At 45.7% G+C, this 27,569-nt stretch overlaps 1 protein-coding gene across 1 annotated transcript in view; it reads right to left on the bottom strand.

Annotated features, from left to right (window-relative positions):
• The window catches only part of ZMAT4 (zinc finger matrin-type 4), a 551,003-nt gene that overhangs the window by 125,567 nt on the left and 397,867 nt on the right, over positions 1–27,569 (bottom strand). Inside the window, exon 6 of the mRNA XM_075348396.1 lies at positions 7,255–7,351. Coding sequence (XP_075204511.1) covers positions 7,255–7,351 — 97 coding nt within the window. The remainder of the gene's footprint in view (positions 1–7,254; positions 7,352–27,569) is intronic.

The raw sequence follows: 27,569 nt of genomic DNA, 5'->3' as shown, positions 1-27,569 counted from the left end.
TTTTGGTGAATAACTGTAAAGCGTGGGGTTAAATTTTCCCCTCAAAACATAGTCTATGACATTCCCTGAGTCAAATGCGGCATCTGTGCAAAATTTTGTGATTGTAAATGACAAATGTGGATTCTTTTAGCGGACATACACACACACACACACACACACACATACATACACACACTCTGCTTTAGGCCCCCTGCACACTTCCATGAAAAACACGCACGTGTGTTACGGGCCGTTTTTTGGGTCCGTATCCAGATTTTGTGTCCGTTTTTATGGTCCGTGTGGCATCTGTGTGAATTGCGTATGCTAGCCGTGTTTGTGTGCAGAACGTCCGTGTGTGCGTGTGGAATTAACGTGTATGTGTACGTGGAATGTCCGTGTGAAATGTACGTGTGTGATGCACAATGTCGTTTATAAACGTCGGCTGACAGCAGACAGAGTTGAGCGATGAGAATGAACTCGGGTGAACTTCACCCGACTTCATCCTCATACCGCGGCTCTGTCTGTGTCGAGTACTGATTAGCGGTCACCTGTGAAGGATTCACCGGTGACCGCTAATCCCCCGAGTGACTGAAGTTTCCCCCCCTCTCTCATACTCACCGATCCCCGATCCCCGGCGCGGTGCTGCACGGCATTCACACTGCTGCGGCGGCTTTTACTATTTTGAAAAAGCCGGCCGCTCATTAAACAATCTCGTATTCCCTGCTTTCCCCGCCCACCGGTGCCTATGATTGGTTGCAGTGAGACACGCCCCCACGCTGAGTGACAGCTGTCTCACTGCACCCAATCACAGCAGCCGGTGGCGTGTCTATACTGTGCAGTAAAATAAATAAATAAATAATTACAAAAAACCGGCGAGCGGTCCCCCCCCCCCAATTTCAATACCAGCCAGATAAAGCCATACGGCTGAAGGCTGGTATTCTCAGGATGGGGAGCTCCACGTTATGGGGAGCCCCCCACCCTAACAATATCAGTCAGCAGCCGCCCAGAATAGTCGCATACATTAGATTCGACAGTTCTGGGACTGTACCCGGCTCTTCCCGATTTGCCCTGGTGCTTTGGCAAGTCGGGGTAATAAGGAGTTAATGGCAGCCCATAGCTGCCACTAAGTCCTAGATTAATCATGTCAGGCGTCTATGAGACACCCTCCATGATTAATCCGTAAATTACAGTAAATAAACACACACACATGAAAAAATCCTTTATTAGAAATAAAAAACACAAACATATACCCTGGTTCAACAATTTAATCAGCCCGAAAAAGCCCTCCATGTCCGGCGTAATCCAGGATGGTCCAGCGTCGCGTCCAGCTCTGCTGCATGGAGGTGACAGGAGCTGCAGCACACACCGCCGCTCCTGTCAGCTCCACACAGCAACTGAAGACAGCCGCGCGATCAGCTGAGCTGTCACTGAGGTTACCCGCTGTCACTGGATCCAGTGTGTGTTTATTTACTGTAATTGACAGATTAATCATGAAAGGAATCTCGGGAAGACGCCTGACATGATTAATCTAGGATTTAGTGGCAGCTATGGGCTGCCATTAACTCCTTATTACCCCGATTTGCCAAAGCACCAGGGCAAATAGGGAAGAGTCAGGGCATCTAATGTATGCGGCAATTCTGGGCGGCTGCTGACTGATATTGTTAGGCTGGGGGGCTCCCCATAACATGGAGCTCCCCATCCCGAGAATACCAGCCTTCAGCCGTATGGCTTTATCTGGCTGGTATTGAAATTGGGGGGGGACCACACGCCGGTTTTTTTAATTATTTATTTATTTATTTTACTGCACAGTATAGACACGCCCACCTGCTGCTGTGATTGGGTGCAGTGAGACAGCTGTCACTCAGCGTGGGGGCGTGTCTCACTGCAACCAATCATAGGCGCCGGTGGGCGGGGAAAGCAGGGAATACGAGATTGTTTAATGAGCGGCCGGCTTTTTCAAAATAGTAAAAGCCGCCGCAGCAGTGTGAATGCCGTGCAGCGCCGGAGATCGGGGATCGGGGAACGGTGAGTATGAGAGAGGGGGGGAAACTGACCGACAGACTGTGAGAGAGGGACAGAGAGACCGACAGAGAGACCGACAGAGAGACAGAGAGACCGACCGACGGACTCAGGGAGATTGACCGACATACACAGAAATAGAAAGAATGGCCGACATCACTAGAAATAAAAACACCAAACGGACACGGACTATAGGTAGATGCATACGTGTTTACTAACGTGTTTGCACATACCCATAGACTTTCATTGTGTCCACGTGTGCGTGCTCCGTGCAGATAACGGACATGCATCCGTGCAAAACGCAAACACATACGGATCACGGACACGCGGACATAATGAAATAACGGACGTGTGACCACAATCATAGATTAACATTGGTGCATGTTTGTCCGTGTCTCCGGTATATACGGAAACGGAACAAACACGCACGTGTTTCACAGACGTGTGAAGGGGGCCTTATACAGTATATTAGATAGGGGTCATCAAGATGCACTATAATGTGTCATTGGCTTACACAAACTGAATTACATGATTGCATTTCTGGGCCTTTGGTATCCATGGTTACGACCACGCATATAGTGACAGTTAGTTGCTCTTGGTTGTAACCATAGATACCTAAAGGTCCTGCAATGCCCTAAACATGAGGTAAGCAACATAGCGAATTAGGAAAACTATACTACATTTCTAATTGGAGGTATTTGCTAATATTATTACACCTGGGCGGCACGGTGGCTCAGTGGTTAGCACTGAAGTCTTGCAGCGCTGGGGTCCTGGGTTCAAATCCCACCAAGCAAACAACATCTGCATAGAATTTGTATGTTCTCCCCGTGTTTGCGTGAGTTTCCTTCTGAGTCTCCAAATTTCTCCCACACTCCAAAAACATACTGATAGGGAATTTAGATTGTGAGCCCCAATGGGGACAGTGTTGCTGATGTATGTAAAGCGCTTTGGAATTAAAAGCGCTATATAAATTAATAAATATTATTTTTATTATTACTACATATTAGGATAGGATCTTGTAGATGGGAGTAACCCTTCAAGGGTGTGTTTACAACTATTCAGGTGAAGCAACTTTGAAAACAGTCAAAATGTCTCCATGGTAACAGACTACAAACAAACATTCTGTAGTCTGACCCTGGAGTCATGATATCCCCTGTATCTGCTACCTTTTCTCTAAGGTTACTTACAAAAGAGAGCAGAGGGAGACAAGGAGTAAAAGAAATGACTGAATTCTGCTACAAACGATTTGTTCACCACCTGCTACCATGGAGACACATAAGTCTGCATAGGAGCTGTAAACACAAAGCGGCAGATTCTTAATTAAGACTTTTTGCAGATGTATTCTGAGGATGACAAGAAATAGATTGCAAAAGTTTACATACCGTTAAAGGGAATCTGACAGAAGGATCAACCCTCCAAAGTCCACTATATGGGAATGTAGATCAGGAGAGCAGACTGTCAGTTATTACATGTCTCACACTGGTAACGCCCCTTTACATATTAAGAAAAATATGAATTTCAATATGAATCAACCCTTCAAAGTCCTTTATATGGGCATGTAGGTCAGGAGAGCAGACTGTCAGTCACTACATGTCTCTCCCCCTTTTATTGATAATAATCTCTGGAAGCGGAGTCTCAGAGAGATCTATGTCCAGCCTGTAGATCTTAACAGCTCATTTACATATTAAGAAAAATGTGGATTTCTCTGTAATGAGATATCGGATCACAGATATCAAGATATCAATTTCTTCAGCTTCCCATGACCTGAGTGACTATATGGACGCTTAGGCGGGTTGACCCTACTGACAGATTCCCTTTAACATCATCCCTTTAAAGTCAATGGCCAACCATGTGTCCTCGAGGCAAAGCTGAGCAGAACCAACAGGAGGTGGCATGGCGCGTCATTTTCCTAAAGATGCCACACGATTCTATGGATAGCTCCAGATCACATCGGTCAGATCCCAACTCCCAAGATCCAGATCGCATCAGTCATCACTGTATTAATATGACCCCCAATGTCTCGGGTGTGACGCCCTGGCCTATCAGGTCATCACAGGTTATTGTGCAATCTGCCCTTCTGTGCAATATCCATCTCCTCCTTGGTTACGGGTCCCTGGCCTTTGGTGTTGCCAAGAACAAGCTAATCAAAATCCTAGGAACACTCTGCACCACACCCACCAGACACACCAGTAGACTGTCTGAGTGGAATAGGGTCGCCCACTTGGGGGGTTTGAAAGGGGGCTCAGGAGTGTTAGGAGACAGTCAGTTGAGGAGTGACTCTCAAGGGGAGAGGTCACAAGTTAGTTAAGCAGTGACTCTGAAGAGGAGAGGTCAGGAGCTGGGCTCCTTGGAACTACTAGGTGGCAGACGTTGGTCTGGGCCTGGTAGGAGCTGGACCCCGGTCGCAGGGGATCGTAACAAGGGGCACGGACTGTCGAGGAGAGCGGCCGGCGGCCTTGTGCCATCACCGGGCAGGGGCCAGGGCACGACAGGATACGTGGACCCTAGGTCAGGGAGTAGATTCAAGTGTCCTGAAAATTTACCCGACGAGGACGGAGCCTTCAAGATCCGTTCTCCACCCTCTTCAAAATCGGGGTACTAGCGCAACGAGGGGGATAGGACTTTCCACTACACGGTCCAGAAAATCCCAAACGTGAACCCTGAGAGCAAGCTCACCCAGTTAGCCATACTGGGGAGTGGGACCCGATTAGTTTCAGACTAAAGGGACCAACTAGACGACAAGGTGCCACGGGAAAAGGTCACAGGCCAACAGGCAACACCAACGGGCACGGGACTCAGGCGTGCTCCTTCTCAGTGGCAGCGGAGTCCACAACTTTGGTTTACTACAGTTGTCGGTGTCAGCGATATTTACTGAGTGAGTATGCAAGTGACCCTTACCGTCCCAACGGCACCTCCCCGTTGCCTTTACCGAGTCCCGGGGCATCCCCCCTACCCGTGGAGGGGTTAGACGCCTAGCTGCCCACGCCATCGCCACCGGGTACTCCCAATTGCAGCGGTGGTAGTCCACCTTACCACGCACCACGGGTGCCGTCACAAACTTTCCACACCATCCCCTGTACATAACCCCTCTTGGTTTGAAGAGCCGTACGACCCCTGGGTCCGGAGCCCTCTCGAGCCACTATGGATCCGGATCCGAGCAGCCCGGCTGCTGATGCGGGGGCAACACATAAGTGATCTCATGAGATGATTACTCACATCCTCCAATATTGTGCACCTGCTCAAATATAATTTCCGGAATTTACTGCTTCTTTTTGCAAAAGTAGATTAGTATTTAGGACGACATCAAGTTATAAGAAATCCCATTATTGGTTTTATCTCTTTGAATAAAACTCTATATGATGAGCTATATTAGGCTTTGTATGCTTTATATGTGAATTGTGATTTTTTATAATACCATGTTGGATTTGTAGATCTTTATGGCTTGTTTTAATGTTATGCTTCGGCTGAGAGTTCTCAAGATGATGGGGGAAATGATGGATCAATAGGGTCATTACAAAATAGGGAATTTGTTCTTATATTCTTTCCACTATCATAAAATTGTAAATAGTCAACCAAGACCATGTGCTGTCATCTACTAATGAGATTGTACTTTTCTATTTAGAACTGAAATCTCAAATGTAAAATCCACAATTAGGCTACATAGATCTATCCAGAGGCACTTATGTACTACTGTCTCTTACCAAACAAATTACCATTCACAATAAGTGATGTCACAGCTCACCTCCTCCTCCTGTACAATGACTGATAACATCTCTATATATAGTCTATAATACAGGATCCATCATTCACAATAACTGATGTCACAGCTCACCTCCTCCTCCTGTACAATGACGGATAACATCTCTATATATAGTATACAAAACAGGATCCATCATTCATAATAAGTGATGTCACAGCTCACCTCCTCTCCCTCCTGTACGATGACTGATAACACCTCTATATACAGTAGATAACACAGAATCCACCATTCACAATAGGTGATGTCACAACTCACCTTCGCCTGTACAAGGACTGATAACATCTCTATATACAGTAGATAACACAGGATTGACCGTTCACAATAGGTCATGTCACAGCTCACCTCCTCCTCCTGTACAATGACTGATAACTCCTCTATATATAGTAGATAACACAGGATCCATAATTCACAATTGGTGATATCACAGCTCACCTCCTCCTCCTTCTGTGCAATGATTGATAACCCTTCTGTATACAGTTGATAACACAAGCTAAACCATTCACAATAGGTATGATAGAACAACTCACCTTCTCCTCCTGTACACTGACTGATAACATCTCTATATAGAGTAGATAATACAGGATCCACCATTCACAATAAGTGATGTCACAGCTCACCTCTTCCCTCTTCTGGACAATGACTGATAACACCTTTATATATCATAGATAACACAAGATCCACCATCCACAAAAGGTAATATCACAGCTCACCTTCTCCTCATTTACAGTGACTGCTAACACCTTTATATACAGTAGATAACACAGGATCCACCATTCACAATAGGTGATGATGTCACAGCTCACCTCCACCCCCTGATTTATAATGACTAATAACACCTCTAATCAAAAAAGAAAGTATGGCACTCTGTTAATATTTATGGCGGTACCAGGATAGGGTCCAAACCCAAATACTAGAAAAAGAAGAATCCGGCACTCACTGTGAGTGCCGGATTCTTCTTTTTCTAATAACACCTCTATACACAGTAGATAACACAGGGTCCACCACTCACAATAAGTGATGTCACAGCTCACCTCCTCCTCCTCCTGTATAATGACTGATAACACCTCTATCTAATGTAGATTATACAGTATCCCCAATTCACAATAGCTGATGTTACAGCTCACCTCCTCCTCCTGTACGACTGATAACACCTCTATACACAGTAGATAACACAGGGTCCATCAATCACAGCATCTGATGTTACAGCTCACTTCCTGTCCCTTCCTTCACAGTGACCATTGACCATATTAGAGAATGCCCAATTTGCTCTTCTGTACAAACACTTGTGATTTGAGTTAGTCTATTACTGCTAAATTCCATGTGAAGTACAGAAAGTTGGAAACTAATTAGGCCTATGGAAATTTCGCAACGTTTTTTTTAATAATAAAAATATAGCAATATAAAAGAAAAACAAAAAAAATTGTTTTAAAATACATATCACATAAAAATCTGATGTAAACAAGGGATACTACAGAATACACGAGGTTGCCACTTACTTGTTCTGGTGCCGCGCTCCCTTCAGGTGTGCGTGATACTGTTCCACCGAATTTAGCACCATGTTGCAGGTGTTACAGGAGTAGCTGCTCCGTAATGCTGAAAAAGACACGAGAAAGTGGAAAGATTGAGAAAAAGAGACCCTGAGCCAGGAGGGTGTGATAAATAACGTAAAACATCCTAGAAAACGTATTGTGCACTGTCACGCCATTGTTCACGGTTTGCAACAGCCGCAATTAACCCAAACAATCCCAGTTCTGAAAAGGGACTGAATTTATGTAATGGAGTTTTTATCTGGTTTTGGGTTGTCCTGGGGCGGAACGTAAACATTACTATAACTATGATATTGGTAAGAATGAATTTTGAAATACTAATAGTTATAAAGTTGAATATTATGCAAATAAAATAGCAAATTTAAATTATATTCTAGACTTTTTCCCCATCAGACCAATACTTAAAGGTGTTATCTTGCTTTTTTTTTATTATTTCAGTATTGGGCTACATTGGGGCAGGTGTGTAGATAGTAACTACCATGTGGTACGGGAGGTACAGAGTGCCATGTTTGGAGGGTGCAGAGCGCCATGTGTGGGGGGGTGCAGAGCAATGTGTGGAGTGGTGCAGAGCGATGTGGGGGGGGGGGGGGACAGAGCGATGTGTTGTGGGGTGCACAGCGCCGTGTGGGGGGCATTTACTTCCAGAAAATTCCATGGCTAAGCACCACCAGACCACTTACTTCCAGAAAATTCCATGGCTAAGCACCACTAGACCATTTACTTTCAGACAATTCCATGGCTAAGCACCAGCAGACCATTTACTTCCAGTAAATTCCATGGCTAAGCACCACCAGACCATTCACTTCCAGAAAATTCCATGGCTAAGCACCACCAGACCATTTACTCCAGAAAATTCCATGGCTAAGCACCACCAGACCTCTTACTTCCAGAAAATTCCATGGCTAAGCACCACCAGACCATTTACTTCCAGAAAATTCCATGGCTAAGCACCACCAGACCATTTACTTTCAGAAAATTCCATGGCTAAGCACCACTAGACCATTTACTTCCAGAAAATTCCATTGCTAAGCACCACCAGACCATTTACTTCCAGAAAATTCCATGGCTAAGCACCACCAGACCATTTACTTCCAGAAAATTCCATGGCTAAGCACCACTAGACCATTTACTTCCAGAAAATTCCATGGCTAAACACCACCACACCACTTACTTCCAGTTCCATGGCTAAGCACCACCAGACCATTTACTTCCAGAAAATTCCATGGCTAAGCACCACCAGACCATTTACTTCCAGAAAATTCCATGGCTAAGCACCACCAGACCATTTACTTCCAGAAAATTCCATGGCTAAGCACCACCAGACCATGTACTTCCAGAAAATCCCCTCTTTAAGAGCAATTTAACAATAGCATTATACACAAGATGTAAATTTTTCAAAGGTGGAAACTTATAAAAATCTATTCTGTTTTTTTTTACTCGTTTTTGAGATTTGTTCCGTGTTTAACAGGAATTTGCTCTTAACATTATCATTTATATTGCATTTGCTCGTTTTTGCAAGTTATAAATATTTAAATGACAAATCCCCCAGTGTGGCCGCCATCCGTGCATTAAATGTGCAGATAATTGTAGAACATGCCCGGGCACCTTAATCCGCAATTCTCTGGATAGTTAATATTGGGCTTGTATTTCAGGCCCCGCTATAAAATGTGCAAATAAAACAAATACAGTCAGATCTACACAAAATCAGGATCGGCTTAAAGAGGACGTCGTCTCTTTACTGTATTAGTAAATACGTTGCGATTTCCCCATGAAATAACAATCCTGGAGCATCTTTTCTTAGAACTTCGTGTTATGAATGATGCTCCTCTGTTATTCCTCCTGGAAATGTATTAAAAACGGACAACTGGGTGTTACTATTCTGACATGTCAAAGGGGCGTGTTACTAACCAGTCATTCCTGATTGGCATACCCTCAATTTATATTTTTAATACATTTCTAGTAGGAATAACAGGGGGCGTGCACAAAAAATAAACTCCAAAATTGCAATTTTATTAGGAATTACGAAAATCAACATGTTAGTGGAGCAAGGAATTTTTTTTTAATTAACATATTTGCTGTTATTGGGCAAAGTTGTCTATTTTAATATTCAGGTATAGCAGAGTTGAATTTGCCAACACAAGGGCTAGCTGCCGCTGACAGCACCTCATCTCAATTTTGCACTCAGGTCTATGGAAAAAAAACCCCACAAATAAACCCATGTGTTAACAAACAACTCCACTTCACTGACAAACACAGCTCTGCTGCACTGACAAACACAGCTCTGCTGCACTGACAAACACAGCTCTGCTGCACTGACACACAGCTCCGCTGCACTGACAAACACAGCTCTGCTGCACTGACAAACACAACTCTGCTGCACTGACAAACACAGCTCTGCTGCACTGACAAACACACCTCTTTTGCACTGACAAACACAGCTCTGCTGCACTGAGAATCACAGCTCTGCTGCAGTCATAAATACAGCTCTGCTGCACTGCCAAACACAGCTCTGCTGCACTGCCAAACACAGCTCTGCTACACTGTCAAACATAGTTCTGCTGCACTGACAAACACAGCTCTACTGCACGGAGAATCACAACTCTGCTGCACTGACAAATAACGCTTTGCAGCACTGACAAACACAGTTCTGCTGCACTGCCAAACACAGCTCTGCTGCACTACCAAACACAGCTCTGCTGCACTACCAAATACAGCTCTGCTGCACTGAGAATCACAGCTCTGCTGCACTGACAAACACAGCCCTGCTGCACTGATAAATACAGCTCTGCTGCACTGATAAATACAGCTCTGCTGCACTGACAAACACAGCTCTGCTGCACTCACAAACACACCTCTTTTGCACTGACAAACACAGCTCTGCTGCACTGAGAGTCACAGCTCTGCTGCAGTCATAAATACAGCTCTGCTGCACTGCCAAACACAGCTCTGCTGCACTGCCAAACACAGCTCTGCTACACTGTCAAACACAGCTCTGCTACACTGTCAAACATAGTTCTGCTGCACTGACAAACACAGCTCTACTGCACGGAGAATCACAACTCTGCTGCACTGACAAATAACGCTTTGCAGCACTGACAAACACAGTTCTGCTGCACTGCCAAACACAGCTCTGCTGCACTACCAAACACAGCTCTGCTGCACTACCAAATACAGCTCTGCTGCACTGAGAATCACAGCTCTGCTGCACTGACAAACACAGCTCTGCTGCACTGATAAATACAGCTCTGCTGCACTGACAAACAGCTCTGCTGCACTGACAAACAAAGGTCTATCCCATTATTGCTAAATTTTAAGCTGTATTTTGAAGTATTGCTTGTTTCTTTTTTTATACTATACAATGCTGCTGAGGATCATATAAATAACTTTTTGTCTGGGATCATTCCTGGCAAAATGACAAAAAAATTAACATGCGCAACATAAGAGAGATTTTATACTTAATGGGGCTGTACATGGTTAGAGGACAGGATCTATATACAGTATATTCCAGCAGTCTCACACTTGTCTATAGGCTGTGACTGTGTTTGCAGCTTTCAAGTGAATGGGACTAAGCTGCAATACCAGATACAACCCATATGCAAGAGCGGCGCTGTTTTATGGCCAAGGAAACAATTACTTATCTTACAAGTAATTAATAATAAAAAAAAAACGAAATTCCCAGTAATTAAAAGTTATTAAGCATTCTCAGCACTGTTGATAAGCTGACAGATTTGTCATTCACAGTCGTTGAAAAGCTTATGTCCAGCCCATGTAGAAGCTTTAATTACAGCCAGGCGTGACACACAGTGACCTTCAGCTGTATTGGCCACAGTGAGCCACCAGTATAGATGATATTTGGCTTAAAGGGAACCTGTCATGAAAATTTTAATACTGAAATTAGTGTCATGCCTTTATACGCCATTGAAAAACAATAAAAATGATACCTACTTTGTAGAAATCCGACCTACCAGTGCTGAGAAATCAAGTTTAGAAGTTACATGCCTGGAAGTGTTTAGGGGCATTATGTTAGAACACTCACCTGACACGCCCCCAGAGCACTTCCTGTCTAATTTGCATGTGCCATCAAAGCTTAATTTCTCAGCGCTGGCACATCCGATTACTACAAGACCGGTGTCATTTTAATCGTTGTTCTATGATCTACACACCCATGCCACTAGTTTCAGGAGTTTAATTGACATGTCAGATCCTTTTTAGTAAGCCTGGAACATATTTATTTAGTCTACTTAATGAAACTTGTTACCCATTATTTTTTTGCCCAAAAACGTGTCACGATGACTATGGTATAGCAGGGAACTGGGGCTCCTAAGCTGTCCCCCAAGCTATACCTAATCTCAGGAGTACTACTGATGGTGGAAAGGCTTGTCTCATTCCTGGCCCTGCTCTTGACCAGCCCTGATCTGATTCCCCCTCCCCCCAAGGAGGGACGGGATAGGAGTGTAAAGAAACCACTGATAAAGACAAAAGTGTCACAATGACTATGGGATAGCGGGGAACTGGGGCTCATAAGCTGTCACTCAAGCTAGGGAGCCCTACGCTATACCTAATCTCAGGGATACTACTGATGGTGGAGAGGCCTGAGTCTCCTTCCAGGCCTTGCTTTTGACCAGCCCTGATCTGATCCCCCTCCTCCAAGGAGGGACGGGACAGGAGTGTATAGAAACCACAGATAAAGACAGACAAGGGAAAAATCAATACCCTGTCATATAGCACGGACACACAAAGGTAAAAACAATAAGAGATTCAGGAGGAAAACAAGAACAGGAATGCAATACAAAACAACAGGGGTAAACTCCACAACTGCTCTAGGGAACAGGCAGAACTAAAGCACAAAATTCACCAGAGACTCTGGGACACCACACCTCACTGCGCAGCATACAATGAACTATAGCTGGCATGGGTAGAAGGATTCCACTAGAATAAATAGGAGGGGAGCAGATGTGAGACCTCCTCACAACATCTGATTAAAGGGACTAGCAGAGATTAACTTTTGCTAGCCTGTCTATGAATTAGCACACAGCAGGTTGGCGTCCAAGTCCGCCTGTGTTGTTGAGCCAACTGCTCCAGGGAACAGGCAGAACTAAAGCACATCATTCACCAGAGACTCTGGGACAAAACACCTCACTGACCAACATAGAATGAACTATAGCTGGCATGGGTAGAAGGATTTCACCAGCATAAATAGGAGGGGAGCCGATGTGATAGGTCTCCCCACAACATCTGATTAACCCTAGAATGCGCAAAAATAGAAATCTACAATAGAAAACAAGTAACCTAGCAGGCCTGCGAGGCCGCCGATATGCATTCTAGGGTTAAAGGGACTAGCAGAGATTAACTGTTGCTAGCCTGTCTATGAATCAGCACACTGTATTGTTGATCCCAGACACCAAAGAAACCATGAGACGGAGTGTCAGAATCTGCAATGTGAACAAAGTCCAATGCCGCTATGACAGACGGTGAAGTTTGTGCAAAACTCCATGTGACAAAAAGGTTATAAATCCCTAAAGTGGTCATAAATACATAAAATATGGGAACCACAATACGCCCATGTGAGCGACCCCTGGTGGTGGTGATGAAAAATGTCAGCAGCCATATTAAGACTGACAGGGTCATTATCTGTAACTGGAACATGCCGCAAATATTACGATATGCATGACATGGGAGAATATAATCCTATCCCCTCTGGGTATAATGAAGGTGCATCTAATGAACATGGCAGTGTCATCTACACTATAGGCAGAGGCAGAAGAATAAATAAATGCCAGACATCAAACTACGGCCCGAGATTGATGGCGCACCGCGGGTCTCCTCCCTGCATTTCTCACAGCTGTCATTTTGTCTTCCAATAATAAGTGACGTGCCGCCATCGCTTGCACTGCGCCGCTGTATAAATCACAGAACACGTCAAGGACATTACTTTCCTTGTCACTCTGCGGCTGCCTATTGCACCCAAAGAGTTGTAGAAGCGTCAGAGCGGCTGCCGATCCCGAACACGAAGCAAGTCTATTGCAGGTGACAGTAACGTTACGGGGGAGCGGGAGACACAGGACAGGGATTTCTGGGCCTCAATCAATTGAAAAATGTTCTTAAAGGAGAAATTAAGCAAAAAACATCTAGAGTATATATACCATGACATAAACTGCATTGTATAGATATAGATGAAGCAACAAAAGACATAAAAAAATTCAAAATTTTGTGTCCTAAAGCCACACCCATTTAAATAGGACACCCCCCCAACTTGCAAAGCGTTAAAGGAGTTGTCCATCTTTGAATTCCCCCCCCCTTTGAATGCAAATGTGACGCCCTGGACCCCAGGGGTCACAGGTAACAACACCCACCACACACACACCCCCATCCCTTGTGAGGACACACCCGTAACCCGAAAGGGAGACCTGATGCCTCCCTCAGGGCCAGTAGGTCACACCAGGTGGGCGGAGTCAGGCGGAAAGGCACGCCCACCGAGGAGACTACTGTCCTGAGGAGGAAATACAAACAGTTTTTGGTCGGAGAGTGACAGCAACAGGAGGTGTGAGGAGCAGCTGTCAGGGACCCGGGTTGGAGCCTGGGATCCCCGTAACGTCAGGCAGGCAGACGGTGGTGGCCGCCTGCAGGAGTAGCGGTACAGCAACCGGCGGAACCGTAGGGACCGGGCCAGGGTTGGAGCCCGCCGGCCCTGAACCGGGGAGTCAGCCGCTTACCGGAGCACCAGAAACCGGGTACTCAGACCCCGTCCTAGCTTAGAAGCCACTGAGTGTAGACAAATTAACTGATTACAGTCTGGACCTCACGGGTTCATCCTCACCCAAAGTCCCGAAAGAAGGCAACAGCCCACCGATACCGGGTGAGAGCCACCACCAAGGGCCAAACATCCGACGGGCCAGCGCCTGCGGTCAACCGAGGGCTCTTCCGGCAGCTAAACTCCGGGGAGTGGGCTAGCACTGTCCAGGCAGGGGAGCCGAAAACCACAACAAGAGGTGCAAGGGAAAGGGGCCACCATCCGCCTCACAAGGGACACAAGCAGCCGGCTGCGGGACCCGGCCATAACCGAACTTTGGTTTACCAGTGACTCTGAGTGTGAATTAATAGTGAGTACACCAGTGCCATCCGGGCACAACACAACACCGCAGTAAGGTACCTTGCACCCCGATAACATCATCGCCCGTCCCGCCGGGCCCCGGGACACACCGCCCCTACCCACGGAGGGGCTAACATCCAGGCTGCGCCTTCAACACCGATCCCGGGAGCCCCCCTTCACTCCAGCCGCAGCGGTGGTGCATCCCGTCACCACGAGCCATGGGTGGCGTCACGACCCGTCCAACGACAACGCGGGCCCCGGCTGCGGACCTCGTCCCACACCCCCACCACCACCCCACTGCCTGCCCTTAACAGAGCGACGTGGCTCCCGGTCCGGAGGCGCTCGAGCCACCGACAACCCGAGCCCGGACCTCGAGCGGCTCGGCCCGGCCAGGGAGTGGCCGAGCCCCTCTCAGGGCGGTACACATATATTCTTGGATAAAAAACTTTCTTGCAATAGGGTTTCATTATAAATTTTGCCCCATTTAACCTTTCTGTTTCACTGTCTATTGCTGGTTACAGAATAGGTTAACTGAGAATCCATCAGTGAGCTCATTCAAACAGTCCAATATGTAAACCACACCCATTTATATACGACACACCCCCAACTTGCAAAAAGTTAAAGGAGTTGTCCATCTTTGATGACGTTTTTCTTTTTCCTCTTTGAATGCATGCATTTTTTGGGATAAAAATCATTCTTGCAATAGGGTTTCATTAAAAATGTTGCCCCTTTTATCTGCTATAACCATAATGTTGCACTGTCTATTGCTGGCTACAAAATGAGTTAACTGAGAATCCTTCAGTGAGCTCATTTAAACAGTCCAATGGGAGAGTTTTAACTCTTTTATATGTATTTTTCTGATCTCTCAGACCACATCAAAGTTGAGTGTATAGTGAAAGAAAGAGGATGATTGTTAACCGCAAATACCTGCACTAAATAGATAGATATGGCTCCTTCATCAGACCCCAACGAATGCAAACTAAAGACCAGACCCTAATACAAACACAGCTCCTAAATAAGTATAGAGACCAACATAAGACTCTGAAATATGCATATACCCAAGGTAAGACCCTCTAAAGGAATGTAGCCCCTACAATACAGACCCCAGACTCTATCCCTATAATACAGACCCCTTAACATCTCAGACTAGACCACACTTTATTCAGATTCCCACCAATTATTTAGACCCCAGAACTCTATCTATAAAGGTCTCTGAACCGCATCACCATTTTTAAAGCCCCCAGACCAAACTCCAACTTATATAAACCCCAAACTAGAACCCCTATCTTTACAGATCCCAGACCAGAGCCCCCATCTATACAGATCCCAGACCCTCATTTATACAAAAGCCAGTCTAGACCCCCCAATAAATCAGACAGAGCCCACAGCCCATATTTATACAAATTTGAGACCATATTACTCATTTACACAGATCCCAGACCTTATTCCCAATTCATACAGACCCCAGACCAGTGCCCTATTTATATAAATCTCAGACCAGAGCCCCCATCTATACCAATCCCAGACCCCAGACTAGACCCCCCGAATATATAAAAGCCAAACTAGACCCCCCCATGAATTCTAACCTCAGCCCAGGACCCTTATATATACAAATCCGACACCAGATTCCTCCTTTACACAGACCCCAGACCTTGCTCCCAATTCATACAGACCCCAGACCAGTGCCCTACTTATACAATCCCCAGAATAAATGCCCCTTCTTTATACGGACTCCTCCAGACCAGGCCTTACTCCAGAAATACTGGTATTATTCATCTCTTTTGCTCCTATATCTTCACTAAGAGCCACCGCCACAAATAAGGCCCGGGCGCGATGGCCGACATTACAATTTTGCCTTCGGTGGCTCACAGGAGTAAAGAAGATGAGATCTGCCGCTCCTCGTGGGCGTGTAACATATCTTCCCCTTTTTTTCTTGCACATACAAGGTAGAGTGTCTCGTATTGTGGATGTCCAGGAAAGAAATGCATGCCTAACATATGACCCCTGTATATCAGTACTGAGCAGTGTAGCTGTGAATCAAGCTCTGGATTGACATAGAACACCTAAAAAGGTTGACTTTTTTTGTACAATGAGTCTAAAAATTAACAGGCAACCAGCACTGGCTCAGATCGGTCACCGACCACTCCTGCCGGCGATTTAGGGATTTAGCTACTCCACATCAATAGAGCAGATCTTCCTCTTTCGGGCTGCTCTGTCGATGGGGTGTGACTACTGACATCATGATGATTGACAACTGGCTCCCCACAGTATGGCAGCAGGGAGCCAGCTGTCAATCAAGCAAGAACGCAAGCAGTCTTATCCCTTCAATAAAGCATGACGGAAGAGAAGTCACTGCTCTGTCAGCAGAAGCTGCTGAATCGCTGGCAAGAGCGGTCTGTGACTCTCTGAGCTGGCAGAGGTCAGCGACAGGCACAACAGGCAGATAGTTAGCAACCACTTGCCTTTTAGTTCTTAAGCATTTTGTAAAAAAAAATAGTCCTGGACAACCCTAAGGAGGACATTTTACAGTAGTGTTGATAGCACTGAACAGTGTAGCTGTGAATCCAGCTCTAAGGTTTTTAGAGTGAACGAGAAGAAAAGAAGTGTCTCAAAGTGGAGAAAGAAGCAGATTTCTCTGATTAGATATATCACAAAGTCTTCTTATATATAGTTTCTTGTACTACTGATTTATCCAAAGTTTGTTAAAACAACAAAGACATCAGCGGAAATCGCTGAATCGCTGGCAGGCGCAGCTTGTGACCGCTCTGTGCTGGGCACAACAGGCAGGTAGTTAGCCACCACTGGCTTTTTAGTTCTTAGGCATTTTATAAAAATAGTCCTGGACAACCAGGAGCAGCAGGGAGGACATTATACAGTAGTGTTGATAGCACTGAACAGGGTAGCTGTGAATCCAGCTCTGGATTGTTTAAAGTGAACGATGCTCGAGAGGCAGGGGGGAGAAAAAAGAAATGGCTCAAAAGTGGAGAAAGAAGCAAATATCTCTGATAAGATATAGCATTAAGTTTCTGCTATTGTCTTGTATGACTGATTTAGGTAAAGTTTGTTAAAACACCGAAGACGTCAGCAGAAGTCGATGAATCGCTGGCAGAAGCGGTTTCTGACCGTTCTGTGCCAACACAAATCGCTGTTGGGTACAACAGACAGGTAATTAGCAACCCCTTCCCTTTTAGTTCTTAGGCATTTTGTAAAAAAAAAACAAAAAAAAACAATCTCTGGATTGTTCAGGGTGAATGATGCTCCAAAGACGGGAAAGGAAAAGAAGTGGCTCAAAAGTGGAGAAAGAAGCAGATATCTCTGACAAGATATATCACTAACGTTCTTCTATTTATTTGTACTACTGATTTATACAAAGTTTGTTGACACAACAAAGAATATTTAACTGCATTTATCTAAAAAAAATATGCTTATCCAATGATGAAACAACTCGGCACTGGGCACAACAGGAAGATAGTTAACAACCACTTGCCTTTTAGTTCTTAGGCACTTTGTAAGAAAGAAATTGTCCTGGACAACCCCAAGGAGGACAATATACGTAGTGTTAATGGTACTGAGCAGTGTAGCTATGAATCCAGCTCTGGATTGTTTAAAGTGAACGATGCACGAGAGGCAGTGGGGAGAGAAAAGAAGTGGCTCAAAAGTGGAGAAAGAAGCAGATTTCTCTGATAAGATTTTATTACAAAGTTTCTTCTATTTGTTTGTACTACTGATTTATGCAAAGTTTGTTGAAACAACGAAGATTATTTAACTGCATTTATCTAATAAAATATGCTTATCCAATGATGAAACAACTCGACACCAGGCACAAAAGGAAGAGAGATACAAACCACTTGCTTTTTAGTTCTTGGGCACTGTGTAAAAAAAAAAAAAAATAGTCCTGGACAACCCCAAGGAGGACATTATACAGTAGTGTTGATAGTACTGAACAATGTGGCTGTGAATCCAGCTCTGGATTGTTCAGCGTGAACAATGCTCAAGACAGGGGAGAGGAAAAAGAAGTGGCTCAAAAGTGGAGAAAGAAGCAGATTTTTCTGATAAGATATATCACTAAGTTTCTTCTATTTGCTTTTACTACTGATTTATGCAAAGTTTATTGAAACGACAAAAACTATTTATGTCACGATACTGGTGGTTATAGCTGGAGTCCAATAGCGGGAACCAGGGAGAACGCTGGAAGCGTCAAGTACACTGACAAAAGGGAACTCCGGTACAGTCTGGGACTTGTAGTTCCACGGCAGGTGCAGACGATAAACAGGTTGCTGACAGGCGTGCGGGATACAGATTAGGAGGAAAGAACGATCCGGAATGAGACGGCTCCAGCAAGAGAACTGCAAGCAGGAGCTTTACACAATACTCAAGCAATGAGTGTTTAACCAGGCTGGATACTTAAGACAAACAGGTAGCGAGGGAGCATGTGACGGGGTCCTTCTCCGATATCACACAATCAACAGAGCGAGAGACAAACAAACGCACCCAGCCAGAGTGCGGAATCTCCATCACCGCACACTGCTGCTCAAAGTCCTTGAAGAACCCTTCCACATCTCCAGAAGCCTCATCAAATGGCTTGAAGTCCGCCCGGGTGATCCGTACAGGCTCCCGGATCGCTGGGTTTACACTCCAACACATATTACTCTCACTGCCGGACTCCATAGCTTCTTGTCTCCTCTGTGCTCGGCGAGCAGCCTCCTCCCTATACGTCTGAGATACACCTGGGCCCAGAAACGCCATCTCTTTTTCGAACCTCACCAACCACTGGCTTTTTGGGGCAGAGATCCCCGTCCCCAGTGCTTGTCCATCAGACATCTGGGAGGAGTGGGTCTGTTTCTCACCCACACGTTGATCAATTAAGGCTTCTTTACTCAGTCCCTGGTAGCTTAGGCCCAGATCTTTGACTCTCTCCTGTAGACTGGATGTGGTGCAGTTTCTGTACTCACTCTGTGGGTGGATCTCCATTGGGCTGTGCTCTGTTGATCCCACCGCTGACACCAGTTGTGACGGGGTCCTTCTCTGATTTCGCACAATCAACAGAGCGAGAGATGAGTGAGCAATCCAAAGCATATTTATTCAAAGCAATCCAGAATGTCCATCAAATAATCCACCACACAGAGGGTAAAATTGTCCAGAAACACAAATATAGTCCAGTAATAGCATAAATGTCCAGGTCTCTCTGAGGAGCCGCAGCTTTTCCCTCAGAGGTTCAATCCTGCTTCTTCTCTCTTGTAAAGTGGGCTTTACACGCTACGATATCGCTAGCAATTGCTAGCGATATCGTACGCAAAAGCATCCGCCCCCGTCGTGCATGCAATTTCGTGTGATCGCTGCCGCAGCGAACATTATCGCTACGGCAGCGTCACACGCACACACCTGGTCGGCGGCGTCGTTAGTAGTTTTTCGTTTGTGAACCCGGCCCAACCACACCTATTGCCAATCCATATCATACGCATAAATAGCCTGGGTCTCAGCTTCCCATACACGGTAAGTTTTTTAACTGCATGAGAGGACACACACAAGCTAGGGACCCCAACGTAGAGAAATACTTTGGCGTAGTGTTGGGGCTCTATTGCATTGATCAATTCAGTAGCTAAATTTCTCTTGATTCATATGTTCATGGCAGTAATGCAGGTTCCATTTTTCATATTTTCATTCTTACATTTAGCTATTGAATTTTTCATGTCAGTATTCACACAGCAGTTTCTGCTATTTCATGTATTCCCCTTACATAGTCACTGGTGTGCATACCTTATCTCCCCATAGTGATGTTTTTTTAGGTTTTTGCACCCAGTTCAGACTTAGAATGGTGTTCCAAACGTTAATCCTTATTTGGCGGCGTCGCTGTGACTGCCGAACAATCCCTCCCTCAAGGGGGAGGGACGTTCGGAATCACAGCGACGTCACCGCGACGTTACTAAGCGGCCGGCCAATAAAAGCAGAGGAGCGAAGATGAGCGGGACGTAACATCCCGCCCACCTCCTTCCTTCCGCATTGTGGCCGGCGGCAGGTAAGGAGACATTCCTCGCTCCTGCGGTGTCACACACAGCGATGTGTGCTGTCGCAGGAACTATGAACAACATCGATAATCAACCATTACCGATTTTTGGTTTTGGGACGACCTCTCCATGGTGAACGATGTTCACCATTTTTGAGGTCGCTTGAGGTCGCTGGTAAATATCATACGCTGCGATATCGTTAATGAGGGCCGGATGTGCGTCACTAACAACGTGACCCCGACGATAAAACATTAACGATATCGTAGCGTGTAAAGCCCCCTTAAGTCTCACCCAGAATGACAAATCCCCCAGGTAAGCAGAGAGTTAGGTGGATCCCAGGCCCTCTTCCCCCAGACTTAGGGACAGGAACACTACAGGGGGTGATTACCTACAGACAATACAATGTACACACAAGCAATACAAATATGGACAGTGAACCAAGCGTAAAATATGAACCTACACAACATGATACACAGTACACCATATCCCACCATCACAGAGGAGCTTATTGGAAGCATGCTCCACCATCTTGGATGAGGGCAAAGATAAGGGCAGGGTAACCAAACAGTAGGTAACCAGGGCATTCCTGACAATTTAACTGCATTTATCCAATGATGAAAGTACCGCTATAATGTGACATGGGAAGAAGCCTGTCCTCTATGTGAAGCACATGCCCCTCGTGAGCCTTATATAAAAAAAATCAAGGCCTATGTTGAAATGATATTTTGCGCGGCGGCGTTCGGTTGCATTTCTCAGACTCCCTGCCGTCACATCTCAAGTCTGTATTATGTGAGGGTATAATAACATCAAAAACCTCTTATTTTCCTTCCTCTGAATGCCTCCGCTCGGAGCAGGAGCGATCCTAATGAAGGTGGAGAGTGCGGAGATGGCAGCGGATCTGTCAGTGCAGTTGTAATTCAATTAACAAGCACCAAACGACATGCTCTGGTTAATAAATGTATTCAATATTCCCTAAAGCGCGGGATTGTTTGGAGCCGTTTGACCACACTAATGTAGATTAGAAATCTGAACGCCATCAGCTATTCCCACACGCGAGATGGGGTTTATGGCGCAGTGTCAGCGAGCGCGTTATAATATGTGATCCTCTCCGTACAACACAATTATATCGGTCTTATTAGCATGTCTTCAAGGCGTCAGCGCAGCCGTTCATTAACCCCTTACTGACGCACCACTAGGTGCATGAACAAAACCTGCAATTGTGTCACCATGAACAGCCAGAATTTAAAGGGGGTTTCCAGTACTTTAATCCCATTCCCAGGGTCCAGTGATAAGTCTTTACCGCTCTCCCGATGTCTGTTATTTGGAATGATGTCACATCAACAGTGCTGCAGATGATCAGTGATCTTAAAGGGTCTGGGGGGCTCAGGCGGAGCCGTTGAGCTCGTTGATTGGCTGCAGCGTTGTTGATGTATGAGAGATTCTGATTGCAAAAAGGTGCCAAAAATCCTGCACACAGTCATATAATCTCCATGGACACCCATTGGTAGTTATATCAGTAGTATATAGAGTGGGGCTCCGACTTTCCAACCTTAGAGTTGATAGCATGGGATACTAATCCCACCAACGAGCGACCCTGACCCGCTCATGAACACCTCATACCCACCTACCGTGTTTCCCTGAAAATAAGACACTGTCTTGTCACATACAGACTAGGGGAGGTTTGGTGTGAGGTCAAATATACAACAAGACAGGGGTTACACCACGACAAACAAGGGGTACACCAGGGACACTTTAATAACGGTGGGCCCCAGCGCTAGTGAGAGGGAAGATGGGCACCTCCTCACCTACCTGCCGCTGTACCCTGCACTCCTAGCCAGCCCCTATACAGGTTCCTCACCTGTCACCAAGCCGGAACCTGTAGCCCTGAGATGACCCTACAATATTCCATGGCTAGGGAGTGGGCAGGTGAAGGACGCTAGTCCCACCGCTGCACTGAATCAACACACCGGGAAAGGAAGACAAACACAGGGAAAACACCACAACAGACTGCTGCAATCAGAACCAAGACTGCAGCCACACCAGCAACTTCAACTAAGGGTTTCAGCAGCTCCTTCCACCTCCAGGACCAGCATCCAAATGGCTAAGAGAATAACCAGGACCCTCTGCTGGTAGCAGATGGTATATAAAGGAACTGGAAATGGTCCAAAACCAGAAACACTTGAGATGGTAATTGGACTGCTTGCTGACAAGGAATACTGCCATTAACCCTACAACTGACAAAGGGAAGGAAAGAAAAACCCGTTTAAATAGCAGAGTCTCACAGGGGAAAGTGTCTCAAAACCTGTCACTAAACTCCTTTAACAGAGAGAGAACCGTGACACTTATATAATTTTTTGCCCCCAAAAATGCACTAGGGCTTATTTTCGTGGTAGGCTTTAGTGTGTCGCCTACCTGCGGCGGTCGCCCCAGGGACACCACTCCACCTTCGGGGACGCCACAGGGTCTTCACCTTGGGTATATCTGGCTACAGGTATGTCAGGTTTATTTACATGAGAGTCGGGACGCCATTCACGGTTTGCGGTCAGGGTTATGGGTGACCGCCACTGCAGGTTTAACGAGCGTCTGGGGCTGATGGAGTCTGCAGTCTGGTAGTGTGGCCGCCCGTGAGTGAGGCTGGCCCCAGGGGCTCGGGTGCGTGGAACAACAGGTCCAAGAATAACTCAGTCTCAGACCAAGATATCTTTCAACTGTTCTTTACTCACTTTCTGATGTTCTGTGAGGTAACCCAGGCCATGCTGAGATAAACCAGGAGGAACCAGGTATCCTTCAGGCCGGTCTAAGGGTAACCGTTACCTCGCCTTCCTAGCACTTCTTGTTTCGGATAACCCCTGACTTGAAGTACCGTGGGATTCATCCAGGGAAGTCGCTACTGCCATTTCTCCCTTTTTCGGCCCGTTTGCCGGCAGCGTGGACCAAGGGAGATGGCTCCAGGCTCGATCCCCCTTATGGGCCCCCTCGTTGCTGCTGAGGCGCGGGCTCTAGTTGGTTGGTGTGGGACTTGTGGTTCCCCTCACCGACAGGTTTAGCAGATCAATAAATGGATGTCTACTCTAGGGACCTGTTCCCTGTGCGTGCCAAGTCACCAGGAGTCTCCGTACTCGGCCAGCTGACTTCCTCAGCGTCTTTCTGACCGACTTGCTGGTAACCGTTCTCCCCCGCCAACGGCTACTACACGTTCAGGGTCTGACTAGCGTGACCGTGTCTGCTCGACTGCTTCTCTTGGCAACCACTGCTCACTGCTCTCAGACTGGCTAGCTCCTCCTACTTTCCTTACAGCCGCTGCCACCTTAGCTTCCAGCCCCTCCCCTACACCCCTAGGGGAGATGTAGAGGAAAGCCCCCTGGCAAGGGTCCCCTCTAAGGTGTGGGAGACCTGGTTGCTATGTGTCTGTGCATACACACCCTATTCCGGCTTTTGGAATTACATGAAAGCACTGTCCCAGCATGGGTGCATGGGTGCCTGACCAGGTCAGGGGCGCCACATTAGTTCTGGGGAAACACAGGTCGGGAGTAAGTTTTCCCCCGCAAAATGCAGACAGACACCACCCAGGAGAATCATACTTAACAGACATCTGCATTGCTCCCAGGTCCTCCTGCGATCCTTAGTGGGTACTCGCAGCTCTTTCTGTGCTCCATAGTGGTCATCCCCTGCTTCCAGCCACCACTCAAACATACAGATTGCAGGAACATCATACACACAGAAACATACGGTGATATTGTGCTGCTTCCAGTCGGCAGCTCTGTGGAACGCATGGAGGACCTGCAGTGGAATACATCAATGCATTCCAAAGCAGGCCCTCAATGTGTTCCACCGCAGGTCCTTGCTTTCCACTGCGTACCAGGTCCCCGGAGCAGTACAGTAGCACCTGGTGTGTGTGTATCTGTGTGTGTTCCACCACAGGTCATCGATGCTTTCCACCTTAGGTCCTTGCGTTCCACAGCTTCCTGTTGGGGAACTGGTGAGGATGATTGCAGGGTCTGTCTTCTCTCTTTTGGGGGTGCCAGCAGTATTCTTTAACTTTTTTTTTAGCTGCATGGACACTTCAAAAAGGGCTTATTTTCGGGATAGGGCTTATATAGACGCCTTGCTCCAAACAGGCCCAAAATTCCTGCTACGGTTTATTTTCCGGGAAAAATGGTAGGAACACCCTTTACCCACCAAGGAAGACCAACTTTTGGCTAGGGAAATCAACATAAAGTCTACCTTGTTTTTGATCCAGGATGGTCCAGAATTTGCCGGGACGGCAACACATTCCTGGCAAATTCATTTGGTTGTTTGCCATGGCCAATAGATATGTTTTTTTCTTTAGACAATTGTGATAAATCTGCCTCATGGTATCTTTCGTGTTGAAGAACTGAAATGGTTACTCAAAGCTTTGACCTCAACAACCCAATCGGTGCCGGATGTCCAGATATCCAGGTCATCGAAGATCATGGACACGTGTATAGGCGTATACATAGCACCATTGGCACGGTATTTGCATTGTCCCCTCATTTGTATTTCCCCCACGTTTCACTGCATACAGAACATGACATTTACATTGACTGTTTGTGCAGTAATTGGACCATATTACAATTACTCAGCTTCCCCACGTGGCTCGACAGCAATCACAGCGAGCATCCATCTTCTCCCTATCTCACCGTAATAACACACATGCCGAGCACAGAGCTTCTTATACTAGTGACAACATAGAAAATTAGCTGGAACTGACTCAAATAGCATCTGTCACCGAATAAAACCCGTATAATAAACATTATATAGCGCAGCCCATAGCGGCACTATTCACTGTCGTCATTACTCACATTTACTACCTCCGATGACGGATACTTTACATAAATCTAACTTAGCACCTAATACAAATTTTACAAGATAGAATCGTTACTGTATATACAAAATGCATGATCTGATGTGCTATGTCACCATATGGCCAAAATGGGTTCAAAATAAAAAGGCCTTTCTGCTTGGAACATTTTTCCAACTATCAGAAAACATCAGGGAGGCTCCTAAAAAAAAAGGAGAGTCCTCCTGGATAAGTGGGCAATTTTTACAGTATATGCAAAATGCTTGATCTGACGTGCTATGTCACCATATGGCAGAAATAGGTCCAAAATAAAAGGGCCTTTCTCCTTGAAACATATTTTCCAATTATCAGAAAACATGAGGGAGACTCCCAGAAAAAGGAAAGTCCTCCTGGATGAGTAATCCATTTTTACAGTTTATGCAAAATGCTTGATCTGACGTGCTATGTCACCATATGGTAAAAATGGGTCCAAAATAAAAGGGCCTTTCTGCTTGAAACATATTTTCCAGCTATCAGAAAACATCAGGGAGGCTCCAAGGTACAAGAGAGTCTTGGATTAGTGAACAATTTTTACAGTATATGCAAAATGCATGATCTGACGTGTGCTATGTCACCGTATGGCAAGAATGGGTCCAAAATAAAAAGGGTGTTTCTGCTTGGAATATATTTTCCAATTATCAGAAAACATCAGGGAGGATCTAGAAAAAGGAGAGACCTTCTGGATGACTGGACAATTTTTACAGTATACAAGAATTCATGATCTGATATGTTATGTCACCGTATGGCCAAAATGGGTCCAAAATAAAAAGGCCTTTCTGCTTGCAAAATATTTTCCAACTAACAGAAAACATCAGGGAGGCTCCTAGAAAAAGGTGAGTCCTCCTGGATGAGTGGGAATTTTACAGTATATGCAAAAGACATGATCTGACGTGCTATGTCACCATATGGCCAAAATGGGTCCAAAATAAAGAGCCTTTCTGCTTGGAACATATTTTCAAACTATCAGAGAACATCAGGGAGGCTCCTAGAAAAAGGAGAGTCCTCCTGGATGAGTGGGAATTTTACAGTATATGCAAAAGACATGATCTGACGTGCTATGTCACCATATGGCCAAAATGGGTCCAAAATGAAAGGGTGTTTCTGCTTGGAACATTTTTTCCAACATAGGCTACTTTCACACAGGTTCATCAGGTTTTTTCCATCAGGCACAATCCGGAAAAAAACGGGTAAAACGGATCCAGTACCGCATCCGTTTTATCCCCATAGATTTGCATTGTTACCGGATTGTGCCTGATGGCTTTGTGTTGCATCCGTTTTTTTCCGGATGCGGCAAAATTAATTAAATCGGCGGTCGGAGGCAACGTATCTTGTAACGTTTTTTTGTCCGGCAAAAAAAACGCATCGCATCCGGCGCGATACGGCGTGTTTTACAATGGAAGCCTATGGACGTCGGATCCGGCGTAATGCGTCAAAAAACGGATGCGGCTGCCGGATCCATTTTTGTAAACTGAGCATGCTCCAATGTTTTGAAAAAACGTATCCAGCAAAAAAACCGGACAAAACGGATGCAAAAACGGATGCGAAACGGATCCAACGGATCCGTCTTTTTTTCGCATCCGGCATAACGGATCCGTTAAAAACTGGATCCGGTGGATACGGTTTTTACATTTTTTTGCCGGACCCGTTGGATCAGGAAAAAAAAGGATTGTGCCTGAATGCAGAAAACTGATGTGTGAAAGTAGCCTAACAGAAAACATCAGGGAGGCTCCTAGAAAAAGGAAAGTATTCCTGGATGAGTGGGCAATTTTTACAGTATATGCAAAATGCATGATCTGACGTGCTATGTCACCATATGGCAAAAATGGGTCCAAAATAAAATGTCCTTTCTGCTTGCAATATATTTTCCAACTATCAGAAAACATCAGGGAGGTTCCTAGGAAAATGTGAGCCCTCCTGGATGAGTCGGCAAAACTTCTGAGGTCTACCTAAATTCCCTGGAAACCTTCTGGAAACAACACTTCCTTATGTCTGACCCTGGCCAAAAAATCCCCATGATCCAACCACGCATGTGTATGATGGGACAGGTAGAAGGCATAAAGGCCATGGAGGGGGTGTGATCCCGTAAGAGTGGGCTTGGCCATTCGTAAAAATTTCCAAAAACATAGAAACTTTTTATTCTTATTCTTAGAAATCAGGAAAGTATGTGTTAGAAGGGGTCTCAAGACAATAAGTAATTCCCAGCAGGCCCCTTCCGTCCACCTAGGTCTAAAGACTTGTGTGTGATGCTTCGTTTGGGAATCTGGGGACTGCGTTTTACTCCTGGATTTGTAAGAATTAATTTTTGAGT

This window comes from Anomaloglossus baeobatrachus, chromosome 5 (assembly GCF_048569485.1).
Source record: "Anomaloglossus baeobatrachus isolate aAnoBae1 chromosome 5, aAnoBae1.hap1, whole genome shotgun sequence".
NCBI lineage: Eukaryota > Metazoa > Chordata > Amphibia > Anura > Aromobatidae > Anomaloglossus > Anomaloglossus baeobatrachus.
The sequence above is the reverse complement of the archived record's forward strand: the minus strand, read 5'-3'. Positions and strand labels throughout refer to the sequence as shown.